This window comes from Archocentrus centrarchus, unplaced genomic scaffold (genome assembly GCF_007364275.1).
Source record: "Archocentrus centrarchus isolate MPI-CPG fArcCen1 unplaced genomic scaffold, fArcCen1 scaffold_52_ctg1, whole genome shotgun sequence".
NCBI lineage: Eukaryota > Metazoa > Chordata > Actinopteri > Cichliformes > Cichlidae > Archocentrus > Archocentrus centrarchus.
The window spans coordinates 1,282,194-1,300,795 of NW_022060274.1; the positions used below are offsets into that span (position 1 = coordinate 1,282,194).

General features: G+C 41.0%; 1 protein-coding gene across 1 annotated transcript; it reads left to right on the top strand.

Moving 5' to 3' along the window:
- Positions 1 to 291: 291 nt before the first annotated feature.
- On the top strand, positions 292 to 18,099 carry mkrn1 (makorin, ring finger protein, 1). Its single transcript, XM_030725309.1, has 8 exons — positions 292 to 444; positions 1,150 to 1,281; positions 9,449 to 9,630; positions 10,715 to 10,938; positions 14,539 to 14,753; positions 16,067 to 16,177; positions 16,563 to 16,707; positions 17,326 to 18,099. The coding sequence occupies exons 1-8, from the start codon at positions 371 to 373 to the stop codon at positions 17,536 to 17,538; spliced, it is 1,296 nt and encodes a 431-aa protein (XP_030581169.1). The 5' UTR covers positions 292 to 370; the 3' UTR covers positions 17,539 to 18,099.
- Positions 18,100 to 18,602: the final 503 nt, after the last annotated feature.

Here is an 18,602-nt window from a genome sequence, read left to right on the forward strand (position 1 = left end):
CGAAAAACAGGTTATTTCTTCATTTTATATATAAGCCCTTCATAAATCATATTGACTACACTCTATTCACCAGTATAAGGAAAGACATTACACATAAAAGCACATAGAAACATCGGAAATCACTTTATGGCAGATGATCACTTTTTGGCACAACACCTGCCGGTCTTGATGAATAAAAAATAAGGACTTGCTGTAGTTGACTCTGATTATTCACTGCTCGCTGTGTGCAGCGGCGCCGCGCAGTGGACGGCGGCCTGCACGGCGACGGCGTTTCGGTCAACTTCGACTTAAACTGTCCGGCAGCGAAAGATGCCGAGTGGGAGCGAAGCTGTCCGGAACATCCGGCTGCAGCTTCTCAACATAAACAGCAATGGCGGAGGCAGCAGCAGCGTCAACGGCGGCTTCAGCAGTAACAGGCGGTTGGACAAAACACGTAACCTGCAGGTAAGACAACAGCGCATTACATGAAGGAAACGATGTTATATTATGTCGTGTGACGGCAGAATAATGGTGGGAGGGCAGCCGGTGAGTGACTGACAGCTGTGTCTTTCAAGCGGCGGCTCAGCTGTTTGCCGAGCTAGCTACAATGTTGCTAGACTCCAGGGTTGTCATGTTCGGTGTTTTTGTGTTGTGTTGTGGTCACAGAGCAGCCTGCTGTGCTAGGTTAGCCGCCATCCTGCTAGCTATATTTTCCAAAATTAGGTCGCCTAACATTTCTGCCAAACTGTAAAGCAGACAGCTGCCGTGAAGGCACCCCTCGACGAACCCTTGGAAGCTAATTTTAGCTAGCAGTTCACAGGTTCCCGGCAGTGTTTCACATTAAAATTAACAAATGAACCATCGTTAAAACAGCGGCTGTACTGCTCGTTGGCTTATAATATCATATCAGCCATTTCATCTGCTAGCTTCCACATCCGGACCGCGGTTGCTGGCGCTGTGGCCGCGCACAGATTAGCACGATAGCGTTACGAGTATTAAAAGTAAAAGATGACATTGACACGCAGTTGCTCTGCTTCAATCCAAGTGCTTGTCCGGCTGTTTTTCAGAGTTCAGTTTCATATACGGCTCTAAACGTAAACTCTCTAATTTCTTGTTGAAATCACAGTTGAACTGCGGTTCAGTCAGCTTTGTTTTCTTTTGTATTTCCAGATATTTCATGCACGGTCTTTGCAAAGAAGGAGAGAACTGTCGATATTCCCATGACCTGGCGAGCAGCAAGCCTGCTAGCATGATCTGCAAATTCTTTCAGAAGGGAAACTGTGCGTTTGGGGACCGTTGCAGGTAAAGACAACATTAACACCAAAACACAAACGTGGCAGGGACCGAAAAACCTTTAGTGTTTAAACTGATGCCGCAGCCTTTGAGAGTTGAGCTGCATAGCTTCCTTTCTAAAAGTGGCTGTGCTCTCAGCCAAATACCACCACAGCAACGTTGCTAGCAGGGCTTCTCAGAAGTGCTCCTGCCTGCTCCTCAAGTAGAGCTGACACCTGAGACTGCTCCCTAACAGCAGCATGCTGTTCCTCTGTGTCTGTGGCAGCTACATGTAGGGCTGCCATCGCACATGTGGCTGTACCGTTCTGATCTCCTGCATGAAATCGTATAAAATATGGCATTAAAATGGTGTCTTTGTTTGTGGAGCTGCAATATATTCCACTAGCCTGCACATAGTATGACTGTCTCATCATAGGCCTACATTAGCAGGACAACAATTTCAGAACATGCGTGGAAATTTGTGTGACAGATTTCATGTTTTGTTTAATCTAAATCCAACTGAGTATGATGTGGTAGTATTTTATTTTTAAAAAGAGGCTGAGATTGGATTTTTGGGGCTGAGGCCAATATTCATTTTAAGGGTGTTTTATTTTGGTTTTTTGTTTTCCTTTTTTTATGCATATCAACATGTTTACCAATATTTTTTTATATATTTTTATATTATTTATACATATACACTGTGTAAAAGCTCTGCTGTAGCTATATTGACCAGAAATGATAAACTTTCCCAACTTACTAATTTGTTCTTGGCTCTGCTTCCATTCGTTTCAGATTGAATGAAAGTGGCTGTAGAGACTGAGACCTTGGTTAACTGAAATGAACAGCTTAAGTTTTTTTTTTTTTTTTCTCAAACCTGGCCGGCACTTTAGAAAATAGTTGTGCATTCTGTCAAATGTGTCATTCATTTATGTATTCAAAAAACATTTAGAATTCTTCCAAAAAATTGTTGGTCCATTATCTGAACAAAGTTTGTGTTTATTTATTTTTTTATTCAAAATAGCCTTCAATTTTCAAGGCCAGTGTACTCAGTTTTCTGATTTGGTGGGTAGAGGTGCAACTGACTGACATTTATTTCACCTTTATTTACTTGTCCAACATCATATGAAGATTCTTTCAACCCATTTTAGTCTGTTTTAGCAAACAGCAGGTTTGTATTATATGAATAAACAAATTAATATGCTTTGCAGAATGTTATGTGTACTGAACTGAAAGTATTGTCAACCAGAGGACAGCTGCATAATTTAACGCTCTGCTATGAGCAGGGTCACCAGTATACATATTAACAAGGCTCAAATATGCAGTGGGCTTTTTGAGAAGCGGATTAGGCTCCCCGTCTCTTGTCAAACTTGAGTGTACCCAGACGTCAGCGGCCGCCTTGTAGAGACGGTGTCTGCTCCATGTCTGGCTCCAGTAGCTTCTCCTTAGCTACCGAGTCACTCTGAGGACCCTGTCACTCTGAGGACCCTGTCGGCAGCAGGAAATCACTGGTTTCTCACATACTCACATTTTGCTTGAATAGCCCGTTTGCCTTTAGGAAGCCTTTGGTTCAGTATTTAGTACTGACCTGCTATTGTTGTGATAAGTGACATTCTTTCCTACCTGTGACAGAGCTGCACCAAGGAGGGGGCTTTCATTATTTTGGTGACCCCTGTGGGGCCGTGCTCCATGTATTGAGAAAGCAGAGAAAGGCGCTTGCTGTGGGGGTTTATTAAGGTTGAATTCCCTGGGCTCTATCTATTGTGATGTGCTGCGTTTTGTTCTTTCACTCTGTCTGTCTCTCTGCTTCTTTATCTTCTGCAGCCCCCAGGGCCAGACAGAGTGCACTGCAGCCTGCATGGCAATTGCATAATGCTCTATCTCTGTGTCTCTGTTGCTGGGTTCCCCAGGTTCACTGTGCTGCAGCTCTCTCCTCTCATTTCTTTATGCATAGCTCCAGCAGTGTCCCCTCCCCTCCCCATTTGTCCAGCACCCCTCTGTCTGGGAACAGTCTGGTTAACAGTGTGTTATGATTGAGCTAGTCATAAAAAAAACAGGAAAAAAAGGTGTAAAATAACAAGGTAACCGACATATTAGTAATTAAGATTAAGTGGTTAAGAAATTGGCCAAAAAAAAAAAAAAACAGAAGAAAACACACAAGCTCCTGCAATAGGCTCTCACTCAGTACAGTGCCATGGTAACTCATTTAAGATAAGTCCATGATTTGTTTTACTTGATTCATGCACAGCTAGTTGTTCTTTGGCAGATGGAACAGGTAAGACTATGGCTACGTTCACACTGCAGCCTGAAGTGACCCAATTCCATTTTTTTTTTCTCTGCGCGGTCGTTCACATTTCCAAATATATGCAACTTGTATTTGATCTCCTGTGTGAACTGCAAACAACCTAAAAATGTCCCGCATGCACAGTAGTGGACGCAAAAACGTCACACGTAGTGAGTGGGCTCAATGTTCGCAGAAGTAAACACTGATGCAGAATAGTGATGTTTGTCAAGTGTCAATGACGTACAGGTCGGATAAATGCGACCTGGCTGTACAGACACAAGTCACATATGAAAAGATGAGATAAGTATCGGATTGCCCACGGTTCCAGCCATCAAAAAATTCACCGGCATAATAATAATAATAATAATAATAATAATAATAATAATAATAATAATTTTTTATTATTAAGTAGGCATATAGTTTTTGTCATGCTCTGATGCTCTAGCTAACTGATTCATTGGCTCGCTCACTGTAGGAACGTATGTGGGAATGCAATATGTGTTTTAATGTTTCTGACTGTTTTTCATTGAAATATTTTTTTTTTTTTGGTTGGGGGGGTTATTTATGCATTTTTAACATGACTTTTATTATTATACTGTATTATTGTGGTTGCAGCTTGTTTTTGTACGATGTCTAAGACAAATTTCCCTGTGGGGACAATAAAGTATATTTCAGGGATCCTCAAATCCAGGCCTCGAGGTCCGGTGTCCTGCAGGTTTTAGATGCAGGGCACCGGACCTCGAGGCCTGGATTTGAGGATCCTCGGTATATTTGATTGATGGAAGATACTGAATCCCAAGTTGCTCTCCGATAGACACAGAGTGTGAGTGTGACATAGAAAGCATGTAGGCATAGAGAGAAGTTCTTGTATGAATGCGTGCGAATGCTGCTAAAGCGCCTTAGCTGCTCAAAGTAGAGTAGAAAAGTGCTATAAAAGAAGTGGCCCATTTACCATGATGCACCAAATGATTTCAGTGGGTGAAAGGTCTAGACTGCAGTGAGGCCAGTTCAGCACCTGGACTCTTCTGCTATGAAATCTTGTTGTTTTAATAGCTGCAGTATATCATTCAATATTGTCTTAATTGAAAATATGAATCCATTTCTGGCTCATTTAGCATCTGGCGTCTTCTGTGCATGATAGAGCTTTAACCTGGGTTTGTGGATCACACAGTGAACTGTGTTCACAGACAGTGATTTCTGGAAGAGAGCCTATGCTTCTGGAAACTCTGCCTCGCTAAGATGCTCTTTTTATACTCCGTACCACTTTATTTTCCAGCCTTTTGTTCCCCCAACTTTATTGAGATGTTATTTGCTGCCATCAAATTTAAACTGAGCTCATATTTTTCATGAAATTCCTCAATTTAAACATTTGATTTTTTTTTTCTTTGTTCCTTTGTCAATAAAATATGGATTTGCATATCATTGTTTTAATTTACATTTTACACTGCATTCAACAGCTTTGGAATCGAGATTATAAAATCGGGTAAGATTTAGAATTTTAGAAGCTCAGCACTGTTTGATCCACCTCGTTCAGATGAAGGATTTAGACTGCCTTAGTTAATAGATGGATAGAAAGCATAATGAAGTTGAGTAATCACACACATTATTAATCACACACTTCTCACATCACTCTGTCAGCAAATGATCCAATAAATATTGTAATACAAAATGTGCTTATAAGGATGTAAAACACAATGCAATCACACAGAGTGTAATAGCAGCTCAACCACGCAAATGGCTACAACAGGAGGCTGAAACACTGCTTTTAGTGTTTTTCATTAGAGTATCCGAGGAAGAGGACTTGCTGTGCAATAGAAATCCTATGCCATCGATCTACTGGATGTCTAATCGGTCCCATCCCCCACGACAACCTCTTGTTCCTGCTGGCACAAAACTCCAAGCAGAATTACATTTGTTGTCCCCACATTCAACACGAGAGGCTTGGAACTAATGCAGCTTGTCATTTTACCTGATAGTTGCAGTAAGGACTGGCTTATCAGCAGAGCTTGATAGTCTACGCACTTCATTGGCCCCAGTGTAGAAGTGGTCAACTGCTGGCTATCAGACAACGTGCTAATAGCAAGTGGACAGCCACTAACCCTAACCCCAACTGTGGCGATAGCAAACCGGTGAAATCCTCAGCCCGGCGCAGCGCGGGACGACCAACCGCTGGCTAGAGCCCTGTATTATAACCTATATAAAAAATGTAAAATAGCCTGACGTCTTAAGAAAAAAAAATGAAATGTCACATTCAGTCAGGTGGCTGTTGTAGGTGCGTTACCATTTATACATTATGGTGGGTCTGTACATTCACAAGGCCTTCACATGTAGTACTGTAACCAAACAATATTATTTTAAACTTTTTTTAAACAACTTCATAGGTTTTCACTCTGTGTAGTTATTGTCTTCACCACACCAGGATTAGCAATGCATGTTATTGAAAAGCTTCTGGACCAAATGGACTGGTTTTTATGTAACACTTTTCTGCTCTATTTGAATGCTCAAAGCACTTTATACAACAGTCATATATTCTGTGTCTAATTATTCAGTACAGTATCTTGTCCAAGGTATGGCGTGCAGACTGGAGCAGCCAGGGAATCAAACCAGCAACCTTCCAGTTAGTAGGTGATCTGCTCTACCTCCTGAGCAACCCCTCAGTGCTGCAGTGTGTTGACAAAGACTTCAGGAGTCCTTTTGCCCACACCAAATGAATCTTCACCAAGCAGCCAAGTCTGAGACCAAAGAACATTACCACTGTTGCATTGGCACTGAGTTAGCGTCATATATATTTTTCTTTAACTACAGAAGTTCCAGTTGCCACTGCACTGACAAGTAAATTTCCCTCAATCAATCTGTAGCAAAATGCACAAACTCCATTTGCAAAAGAAAATGGAAATTAGTCAGTGTTTGCAGCCATGGGCTTCTTTTTCATACCAGTGCACCCAAGTAAGTGATCTGCTTACACTCTGCAGCGTAAACAGATCACTTACACTGCAGAGTGCTGTGTTGTAGAGGCAAGCAAACAGCACCATATTTTTTTCATCCCTTTCTATAAATGCAGCCATCACCATGCTTCAAACCTGAACCGTTACCAAATATTATCTGTCCCACTTTTATCTATCCACACATTAGTGTGAATGGGGGCTGAACTCTGCAGGTGGAGGTGTGGTTGCACAGTTTCCTTTTACAACTGACAGTTTAGCTGCCAACACTGAATCGTTTAGTTTAATCATCGACATCCCCGTCTCCAGTTACTCATGTTAGCAGCAGTTTAGTGTGTGTGTGTGTGTGTGTGTGAGAAAAGTTAAAGACATGAATAAATGGAAGCCTGGGTTTTGGTATACTTTTTTTTTCAGTCAGGTAATGGACAATGCATAAATTCAACAACAGTGTTTTGTCCTCTGTGTGATGGTAGAAGGCGCTCTTTTTGTGGAGCGTTTAATGACAGTATGGAATACTCAGGGTTTTTCCTTTCAGTTTTATCAAATACTTTGATTTACCAGGTATTTATTTTTGCACGGTTAGCTGAGATATGTGACGTGAATGTATCCTGATGCACATTAATATTGAGATCTTAGACTGCGTAGTATGATAGAGGATCTAATCAGTCTGCAGCCAAAATATCTCCACCTGTGCTTTCCATCTTTCTCAGCTCAGCTGCTGGCCTGTCCCACTGACTGACTGATCACAGTAGCACACATTGTCATTTTGAAAAAGAAGTCATTTTTTTTTCTTAAATATTTTTGGTTATGTTATTGTCTCCTTAAAATTAGATTGTAGATCAGCCCAGCAGAAAGAAATCCAGTTTACATTTTTGATTAAAAATCTGTTAAGTGTAAAGGACAACCAAAATATTCTTGTTGAAGAACTAGGATAAACAGTCCCTGGTTGTGTCTATGCATTCATAAGGCACTTATGTGCTTTCTCAAACTACAGGCTGTGTACCATTCTGTACTCAATAAAGAGGCTGACGGTCAAACTTAGGATCTGGAATTTAACCGTGTAACTTTTCAGGAGCCTGCACAATATTGTCCCATAATAAAACTGAAAATGAATTTTTACGTTGGATGTTTTATCTTAGGTTGAATTTTTTTTTTAACCTATTGCTCTAAGCCCTCCTTTTCCATGTAACCACATCAGTAATTTACTTCCACCATTTGCACTTCCTGTCATATGGAGTGCAGTTAGCGAGCGCTCCAGTGATACTGGTTTGAGTCATTTGTTGTACTTATGACTCGAACATCGCCAGCTGCTAGCATCTCGTCTTTGTGCGTCGTCTTAGCCTGCTTTTACTCAGTCGTGTATTTTTTGCCTCAAGCTATAATCACAATTAGCAAGCGGGTGCTTGAATAAAATATTGCTAGTATACATATAATTTTTAGGGATGCACTTTTTAAAGATACACATTTCTGTGACAGCCTGTTGGGCCTAAATTTTTTTTTTTTTTTTTTTTTTTAAACAAACAGCTACCATTAAGTTTGCTAATAATCTTACTCTCCCAGGTGGCAAATATTTAGTAGCTTTAATTATTTTAGTGGTTTAATTATTTTTTTATTTTGTTTTTATTTTTTTTTTTTATAGCCTGTCATGTCTGGCAGACATTGCAACCAGAATTGCGATCTGAATGCACTGTTGTTCCAGACATATTTACTCTTCCAAGAGGAGCCTATAGATTCTCTATAGGCTCCTCTTGTTAATGTTTGTCCTATTGTTTTTTTTTTTTTTGTTATTTTTCCATACACATACAGGTGTCCTTGTGATACCAGAGTTGACAGGCTGATAGAGAAGAGAGAGGGGAAAAGAAAAAAAAGAGAAAATGGGAAAAGGGGATAGTGAGGACAGGGCACAAGCAAATAAACCACAGTGGTTCATTAACGGCTGCATTTAAAAAAAAAAAAAAAAAAAAAAAAAAAAAAAAAACTGCATACAAAAAATATTACCTGGAAAAATAAATTTATAAGGGAGGAAAAACAAAAAAAAAGACAGTAACAAAGCATGCCTGCACAAACCAACAACCCTGTTATACTGTTCCTGTATGAGTAAGCATGAATGTCTGTGTCCATGTCACAAAATGTACTTACTAACAAGGGTGGAAAGCCCCAGCTCCACCCACCTGAAGCTCGAGACGGCTAGAGAAAGATCCAGGACAACCCATCAAAAGCACTGAAGACCCATGGCCACACACACCAAAGCCAACCACATGCCCACCCCAGCAGACGGGAGAGGGAGGTCTCATATGAAGCCCCTGTAGCTGAGGGGTAAGGACCTCAGAGAACCCGGGAACGGGAAGCCAGCCCTCCCCCAGAGGTCAGCCCCTGCGCAGGCCGGCGGCAGGACCCCAGGGCCCCTAGAGGTGCCCGACACCCCGCAGGACCCCCCCCCCCCCCCCCCCCCCCCCCCCTCCCATAATACAAAGCGCCTTGAGGCGACTGTTGTGATTTGGCTCTATATAAATAAAATTGAATTGAATTGAATTCCTGTTTCTGAATGTATGAGGTGTGTAGGGTGCTGTTAAAATTGAGGGGACAGTTGTGCCCCGAGCCCTAACTGACAGTCATCATGCTCGCCCACACCGTCCCCCCAAAACCCTTAATTTCTAAGGTGCAGTTAAAATTGAGGGGCAGACAGTAGTGAGGCCCTGAGTGGGGCCTCCTCAGCAGTCCTATCTCATCAACCTCTGGGTAGCATGCCTGTCCCCCAAGGTCCTGTGTGCATCAGGATGTGTTGAGAGTTATACTGCAATTATAGTAATGCGGTTTAATTATTGACTTGTCTATAATCTGGCTCCTCTTCTTTGATGCACGTGTTTGCAGATTTTGCTGTGGTTGTAATTTTTGTTTGTTTCTTTTTCAATTTGTCTTGTGTGACAGTGGATCATTTGTGTTGTAACAGTCATGGTCTGATGTGGTCCTTCAGGTTTGAACACTCAAAACCAATAAAGAACGAGGAGCTGCCGACCTCCCAGACGCTGCCGCTGCCGTCCGTCTCGCTGGCCAGCCCATCAGACCCTGAACCCAGTGGAACAACACCTGGACCGGGGGTGCCTGACTGGGTCAATGCTGCTGAATTTGTTCCAGGACAGCCCTACTGTGGACGTGGTGAGCAATCAAGATTGATGACATTAAGATACTCATGCTTATTAAAAACATGTTTTTGTTGGAAAATGTATTGTTGGTTAACCCAGGGTTGACTAAAAGTAAAAGGCCTCCAAATTAGGGCAAAACAGTTTTGCAGAAGGTAATAAGATGTCATCTGCAGGGCTTTCTGTTATCAAATGGGCTGTAATGATATCCTGATTTCTACATCTATTTTATATTTTATATCCCATTTTATATTTTCATTAATCACGACAGGATGTCCCCGTTGGTGATGGGTCTTGGTCCCATCATCCTTTGATGACAAGCTGCTCTCTAAGGGTCACTTCCATTCTTTGTGTCTGTATGTGGCATCACATCTGCCCAGTAGATGTGGTGGCTGTTGCGCAGTGGCAGCATTTTTTGAAGTTTGTGTGTAGGTCAGAGGTCAGCAGCCTTTATGAACAGGAGAGCAATTTTGAGCAGTTTGACCTAAAAATCTGGATGGCGACACAAACCATATTTGAGCCTTGTAGTGAATGTGACACAGCCTATTAAGTATAAATGAATCCATCAGCATTACTAATAGAAAAAAATTCAAATATGAATTGACATGTACAGGTCTACTTTATAGGCCACTTGAGTCCTACCTGTGTTTGTGCAAATGAATCAAATTACAATAGACTACTTTCATAAACAATAGAAAAAACAAAAAAATAAAGGCCAGTTTCTAGTCTAGCCACAGGTCAAGCAGCCCAGTAACCCAGCTGTGAGAGTGGAATCCAAAGCTGAGGGCTTCCCTTTGTTTGTGTCATGGTGTTTTCCATGATAAATACCACTTAAGAGGATAATAAGGTGATATTTGTGGGCTAGGATATTAATGCTTTTTTTTTTTTTTCCAGTTTTCCAGTTTGACATTGTAAATAATCAGCAATGATTTAAAAAAAAAAAAATCATGTTTAAAAGAAAAAGACATCTTAATGTTCACTTTTTTTGTCAAGGCCATATGTCCTCAATTTTATATTTATATATATATATATAAATAAATAAAAGCATTATTGGAGACTTCACAGATGTACAAGTTATCTATGCATGTGTGCGTGTGCAGCTGAGCCAGTGAAGGTGGAGAGCTCAGTCCCTCTCATTGAGGAGTTTGACAGTGATGCTGCACTGGACAACGAAGATTTGAGGAAGCAGCTCTGTCCGTATGCTGCTGTTGGAGAGTGCCGGTACGGAATCAACTGTGCCTATCTTCATGGTGATGTATGTGACATGTGTGGCCTCCAAGTGCTCCACCCCACTGACAACACCCAGCGCTCAGACCATACCAAGGTAACAGTTACAATCTGCTGGTGGCACCACATTAGCTACTAGAGTACTCAGGAATTGTTTAAGTTTGATTTATTAAACCAAGACTTGGAGTTAAAATGTTACTGAGTACATATTAGGGTGTTTTCACATAGAATTCTTTCATACTTTCCAGTTAAATTTGCTTTCATTTTATTCATCCTCTGGAGCCTTAAGGGGCTCTGTCAAATATCTAAATTTCATAGCTGCAGTTTTTCACTACTGCCCCTCCTTGTTCCCCTGTTCCACCACAACATCTCAGAAGAAAAAAAAAATGCTATACCTCAAACTGATGTACTAGAATCAGCAACAGAAAATCCTGCAGTAGACTTGTTTTCAGGGTCCCTTAACTCTATCCTTTGTGTCTGTACTGCTGCCCTAAAGTCTGAAAAATCCCCGCCATCTAATCTGGAACCTTTTCCAGGAAGCTTGTTCAACAAACTCTAAAAAAAATAATATAGACTTTGAGTTGATGAACTGTGAAATTAGCAACTCTGAGTTTCCTGTTCCAGAAAAGCTGATAAGAGTTTGTTCAATCAACACTGAGTATGTTCACCTTCAGTTATGTGCATGTGTGAGTAGAGAAAGAAAGCAATCATCAGTGGAGCTCCAATACCATGGTAACATCTAAATGAAGAGCAGAACCTTCATAAGAATCCAGTGGACCAACGAATGAGTCTTACCATTAATTAATGCTTCAATATTAAATATGACAAATCTGTCTTTATTAGTTGACTATATACCACAGGCCGTAATTAAACCTCTACTTAAAAAGCCATCACTGACCCAGCTGTCTTAGCTAATTATAGGCCAAACTCCAACCTTCCTTTTCTCTCAAAGACTCTTGAAAGAGTAGTTGTAAAACAGCTAACTGATCATCTGCAGAGGAACGGTTTATTTGAAGAGTTTCAGTCAGGTTTCAGAATTCATCACAGTACAGAAACAGCATTAGTGAAGGTTACAAATGATCTTCTTAGAGCCTCTGACAGTGGACTCATCTCTGTTCTTGTCCTGTTGGACCTCAGTGCAGCTTTGATACTGTTGACCATAACATTTTATTACAGAGATTAGAGCATACTATAGGTATTAAAGGTACTGCACTGCAGTGGTTTGAATCATATTTATCTCATAGACTCCAATTTGTTCATGTAAATGGGGAGTCTTCTTCACACACTAAGGTTAATTATGGAGTTCCACAGGGTTCTGTGCTAGGACCAATTTTATTTACATTATACATGCTTCACTTAGGCAGTATTATTAGAAAGCATTGCATCAATTTTCATTGTTATGCAGATGATGCTCAGCTTTACCTATCAATGAAGCCAGATGACACACATCAATTAGTTAAACTGCAGGAATGTCTTAAAGACATTAAGGCCTGGATGACCTCTAATTTCCTGCTTCTAAATTCAGATCAAACTGAAATTCTTGTTCTCGGCCCCACAAATCTTAGAAACATGGTGTCTAACCAGATACTTACTCTGGATGGCATTACTTTGGCCTCCAGTAACACTGTGAGAAATCTTGGAGTCATTTTTGACCAGGATATGTCCTTCAATGCACATATTAAACAAATATGTAGGACCGCTTTTTTGCATTTGTGCAATATTTCTAAAATTAGAAACATCCTTTCTCAGAGTGATGCTGAAAAGCTAATCCATGCATTTATTACTTCTAGGCTGGACTATTGTAATTCATTATTATCAGGCTGTCCTAAAAGCTCCCTGAAAAGCCTTCAGCTGATCCAAAATGCTGCAGCTAGAGTACTGACAGGGACTAGAAAGAGAGAGCAGATTTCTCCCATATTGGCTTCTCTTCATTGGCTCCCTGTTAAATCTAGAATAATATTTAAAATCCTTCTCCTCACATACAAGGTCTTGAATAATCAGGCCCCATCTTATCTCAAAGACCTCATAGTACCATATCACCCCAACAGAGCACTTCGCTCTCAGACTGCTGGCTTACTTGTGGTTCCTAGGATACTTAAGGCTCTGCCTCTCATTCTACTCTTAGGATTAAACTTAAAACTTAGCTTATTGGTCAAGCGTATAGTTAGGGCTTCAGATGACCCTGAAACCTCCCTTAGTTATGCTGCTATAGACTTAGGCTGCTGGGGGTTCCCGTGATGCACTGAGTATTTCTTTTTTTTTTTTTTTTTTTTATTCACCTCTTTCACTGTGTTTATACCCCAATCTGCTTTTAATCAGGAGTTATTATTAATAACTAGCAAGCGAGAAATTGTTTCACTGAGTTACTGCTAATAGAGTTCAGTAATAGTTTCACATTTAACTGAAAAAATGCAGTTTTTAGTGATAAAACTTTCCACTCATTAAAGGCAAACATGTTATAAAAATTTCTCAGCTTTTAAAGATTTTAAATGTAACTTAAATTAGATTTTAGTTTTGGATGATGAGCCATTTTAAATAAAGAATACAAAATGTTTTGGGGGTAAAAAATAAATTAGAAATGGGTCTGGATGAGATAAGATGGGAGCTCACCAGATCAAAACTCAATCTGGGCCTGATCCAGTGTGAATCTGTGATTTTTGATCCATTTTGGAGCCACCTTACTGTTCAAATGGACTCCAACCCGGACACAGTTTGCTTAGCTGTTACTGAGCCTACGATACTTTGGAGCAGATCCAGTTCTAAGTTGACCTATTGAGACTGATTTGGAGGATTTCAGTGGAAATTATGTCAAGATTCATACTCTGAATTTCAGACCCTGTACCTTTCAAAATGTTGACAGCATTTAATGACTGAATGTCAAACTGAATAAATCTCAACATGTTCAGAACACAAACTGTAGCTGCATTTAAAAACTCACTTTAAAATCCATTTAGTTCGTTTTTCAGGTCTTAAAATCATTTCAGCCTCCTCTTCACTCAGTGTTCACATCATCTCCAAGATTCCAGCTGTGACATTTTTCCATCAGACAGTCCGATTCCAACCTGACAAACGATTGAGCTGATCATTGGTCAGTGTGGTCAGTGTGGTCAGTGTGGTCAGTGTGGTCTGTGTCTAAAGTTTGGTACCGCTCGTTTTGATTCAGTGATTCTTACAGTAAATGTTTGCAGTGCAGGGAGTCTGACAGCTGCATTACTGTCCACAGTCAGAAATTTGCAGACTCAGATTTTATTCTGAGCGGATTATAAATTTGTGATGTAATCACCATCTCTGTCTTTATATATTGACAGCGATCTGAAAATATTGTAATGTCACGAGAACTGCACAAAATATCAAACTAATGTGTAACTGGGATTTCAGTGTTTTGTTTGTGGTTTTTTTTTAAATAAAAAAAACTTATGCAAATTAATTTCTATGCACTTTAATGACTTTATAAATGGAGAAATGAATCAGTGTGTCAGTCAGCAGGTCCAGGTCTGTCTGTTACCATGGTAACTGACTGACCTAAATTGAACTAAGAGATGAAGTTAACTCTTTCCGGAGCAGGAAACCTGGGTTAACACACTCAGTGTTTAGCTGCACCTGCTTCCTGGAATAGTTTATTAAAACCCAAAATAATTACATATCTCAGTTGATGATCCTTCAGACTCGGCTGACTGAAGATCATTCCCTCTTCCAGGCATGCATTGAAGCCCATGAGAAAGACATGGAGATATCATTTGCCATCCAACGCAGCAAGGACATGATGTGTGGTGTGTGTATGGAGGTGGTGTTTGAGAAGGTCAACCCAAGCGAGCGTCGCTTTGGCATCCTCTCCAACTGCAACCACTGCTACTGTCTAAAGTGCATCCGCAAGTGGAGGAGTGCCAAGCAGTTTGAGAGCAAAATCATCAAGTGAGTAGTTCTTTGTGATTACCTTGGAAAAGAAGGATGAAGGTGTGGAGTGTTAGTCTGTCAGTCAGAGCTCATTCTTTCAGGGCTGCTGGTGGGCAGACCAGTTTACCCTGATTTTACTTATTTGTACCTGGAAAAAATGAAAATGCTGATAAATCTGGGAATGTGCAGTGTGTGGAACAAAAATTGAAATTAAAATGGTAAATGGACTGGTTCTTATGTAGCACTTTTCTGCTCTACTTCTGCTGCACTTATACAACACGTATACTCACCCATATTCATACAAGCATTTCTTTCCACAGCTACATGCTTTCTAACATTCACATGCATTCATTCTCCGATGGTTGCATCGGAGAGCAGTTCAGTATCTTGCCCGAGGATACTTTGGCATGCAGACTGGAGAAGCCAGGGATTGAACCACCAACTTTCCTATTAGCAGATGACCTGCTCTACCTCCTGAGCTACAGCCACCTCAAAGTCTAGAATAAATTCAACAGAAAATTTAGAGAGACAGACATGTTTTTGTTTTGTTTTGGTTTTTAAAAGAATGTATTCAGAAATCACTTTCACACTCAGTAATAGAAAGGAGAAATTGACCAAAGAAGACTTTAAGGAAAAGTAACTTTTTGCATTGTTTATATGATGAAAAACAGCAGCAGCGTGATTGAGCGCTGTGAATGTTTCTTTCTTTTTTTGTAACCGCAAATTGCAAAATGTTCCACTTTACTTTGTCCCAATCATCAAGTAATAGAACACCACATCCTGTAAGGACTGCTGGATAGAAGTGAAGATCTTAATACTGCAGCTCTCCTAATATCCATCTCTGTACCACATCAAATCCCAGAAATCCAATAATAATAATAGGAAAAACAACACATACAGGAAACATTAAGCTCACTACACATCTGTCAAGAGAATACACATCACTTCTTTCAATCTTACATAACACAGCAACTGTAGTGTCTCAGCTGAAAAACGTTGCACCTCCAGAGCACTTCATCTATGCCGATGAACCCTCCTCTCAGGAGGCAGAGCGGTTTCTGTGAGGCAGAAGGATGATGGTTGGATCCTCAACTCCTCCAAGTGTCCTTAATCAAGATGCTGAACTGCAAATTTCCTGTGATGTCCATTAGAGTACGAGTTAAAGCACTTGGTGTGTGTGTGTGTATGGCTTGTTGTAACAAGTCCTTTGGAGTCATAGTAAAGCACCATCATTTTTCTCACATTACTGTGAATGAGCAGGATTTTGGGTGAGGACAGTGTAAAAAGACATTTGTGTTTTTTTAACTTTTTTTTTTTTTAATTTTTTGCAGGTCTTGTCCAGAGTGTCGAATCACATCCAATTTTGTCATCCCAAGCGAGTACTGGGTGGAAGATAAGGACGACAAGCAGAAACTCATCCAGAAATACAAAGACGGCATGGGGTAGAGTTTACATGCCACAGCCACACACTCGCTGCTCCACTGTGAGCTGCATCAAAGCACTGATGAGCTGCTCTGTTACTGCAGTACTCGACAGACCAACGGCTGTGGAGAAGCTGAGATGATGATAGAGATGTTCACCTTGACTAAACTAAATGATACTGTTGGGGCAGAACATTACTAAAGCTTTAGCTGAAGCTAGTTTTCGTTTTAAAAGGAAGTATTGAGACTATTTTTAATATAACATGTTCTAGACAAGCAGCTGACTTATTTCAGTGTCAGCGATTAAGAATCCGTTTTTTTCCTGTTTGATGGGGGAGACAGATTTTGAATAGGAAGCTCCAGATTCCTCTGAGTCACTGAGATGTTTCCCTTTTGCCTTCTCCAGGAGTAAACCATGCCGATACTTTGATGAGGGTCGTGGGACGTGCCCTTTTGGCTCAAACTGCTTCTACAAGCATGCCTTTCCTGATGGACGGCTGGAGGAAGCTCAGCCTCAGCGAAGACAGACCGGATCCAACAACAGGAACCGGGTAACAGCTGTCACAAATATGAAAATATGCCAGTGTTTTCCATTGTTATACCATACACTAGGGTGGCTCAGCAGGTAGAGCAGAACTGGTCCATTGTTCTGGTCATCCACTGCAAGCTTGGAGGTGGACACTCTAATCAGGACCTGCATCAGGTTTAGAGCTGTCACACACTTTGTGTCAGAGTTGAGCCTCAGTACCCCGCTGCAGACACACAGACCCAGTGTGAGTAGTTATCTAAGAAGTCCACCACCAGGGATGGAGGGTAAATCCTCCACGGGCCGGCAGCAGCGTGGATGTCCACATGTGCTCACTGATGAAATTTCCCTCACTGTGACCCGGGCCCATGCAGAAAGTATAATCCAGGCTTTACAGAAGCTGCAGAGCACAGAGGGCTGAACCTCTGCTGACAGTAGCAAGCAAGGAAGAGCTGACTAAAAAATCTTATCTGGAAGGTGCAGATAATAGAAGCAACTGACAAGAATGTAAAATGAAATCCAAATTGAAAACTATTGATTTATTTTGTCTACATTATGGGATGCTTCAGGCTTACATGACTCAGAAGGTTCAGCTAGTAGTGAATATGGTTAAAAAATATGGTTTTATTTTCCTTCTCCACAGAACTCGAGGAGAACGCCACTGTGGGACATCCTGGATGAGCGGGAAAGCACCGACTCCTTTGATAACGAGGACGAGGAGATGGTGACATTTGAGCTGAGCGACATGCTGCTCATGCTGCTCGCTGCAGGAACCGATGACGAGGTGACGGATTCAGAGGACGAATGGGACTTGTTTCACGAGGAGCTGGACGATTTCTATGAGATTTACCTATAGCAGCCCCACCCACTGATGCCCTACACCCACCCCTTTGTCCTCACCTCCCTATGTATACTAGACACTAGAATGGACTGTCTTGTGCGAGTGATGGACAGTAGCTTTCCCTCCACCCCCTGTATTGTGGCAGTGCCTTTAAGCAGGCCATTAATAAATGAACTTATAAAATATTTAAAAAAATACCAACAAGTCGGTGTGCTTGTGCTAAACATTTTCTAGACATTTATCCTCGTGAGTCTTTCTTGTGCGGTTCATGTTTAAAGGAAATGATAAACTCGGTATAAGATTTAACAAAGATTATAACTTTCTTCAGATAATAAAAATTGTGAAGTTTATTTGTGGGTGAGGGTTTGACTCATCATCTACCCAGGTCTTTGTACATAATCCTGAGACTTTAAGGTTACACTCAAACTTACTCAGCACCATTTACTGTAATTGTGATGGGCATGTAAGATTTTACAGATAGTTTTTGAAGGTCAGAACTTCTTGTCTTGTTTATTAAAGCTGATGACAGCATATATATTGTGCTGATGTTTAATAAATTGACCATTTAAAAACCTACATCTTACACTGCAAAATATTTATTGTCCCCCTCACAGTTCTGAGCCTTTTAAGGCTAAAAATGCAGAAGCTGTATGAAATCCACATAATGAAACTAAAGCTGCCCTGGTGCAGGATAGCTGTCTTTATTCTCGATCTTCACTTATTGAGCAGCTCCAGAAACTCGATGGCAGGAATGTGTGATATACGGGGGAAAACTTCAGGTTGGTCACAAAATCCACTCTCGGTGCAATCTGTTTGCCACACGGCTGAGAGGGCTGTACAGTGCTCCCACTGGTGGCTGAAGGCTATGTTGCAGCCTACTACTGAATACTACTGAGCAGAATGGTAGTCCCAATTGTGTTTAGGCCACCAGCGGACAGATCTGTGAGCTGCTCGGTAACTGAACCATCTGCTAATCCTGTGCACCTGCTGAAGTTGGCTGTGGGTGATCACCTGTATTTAGGCATAAAAATCGAATTGGCACCATCCTCAAACCCCACATCCAGGCACACGTGAGGTAC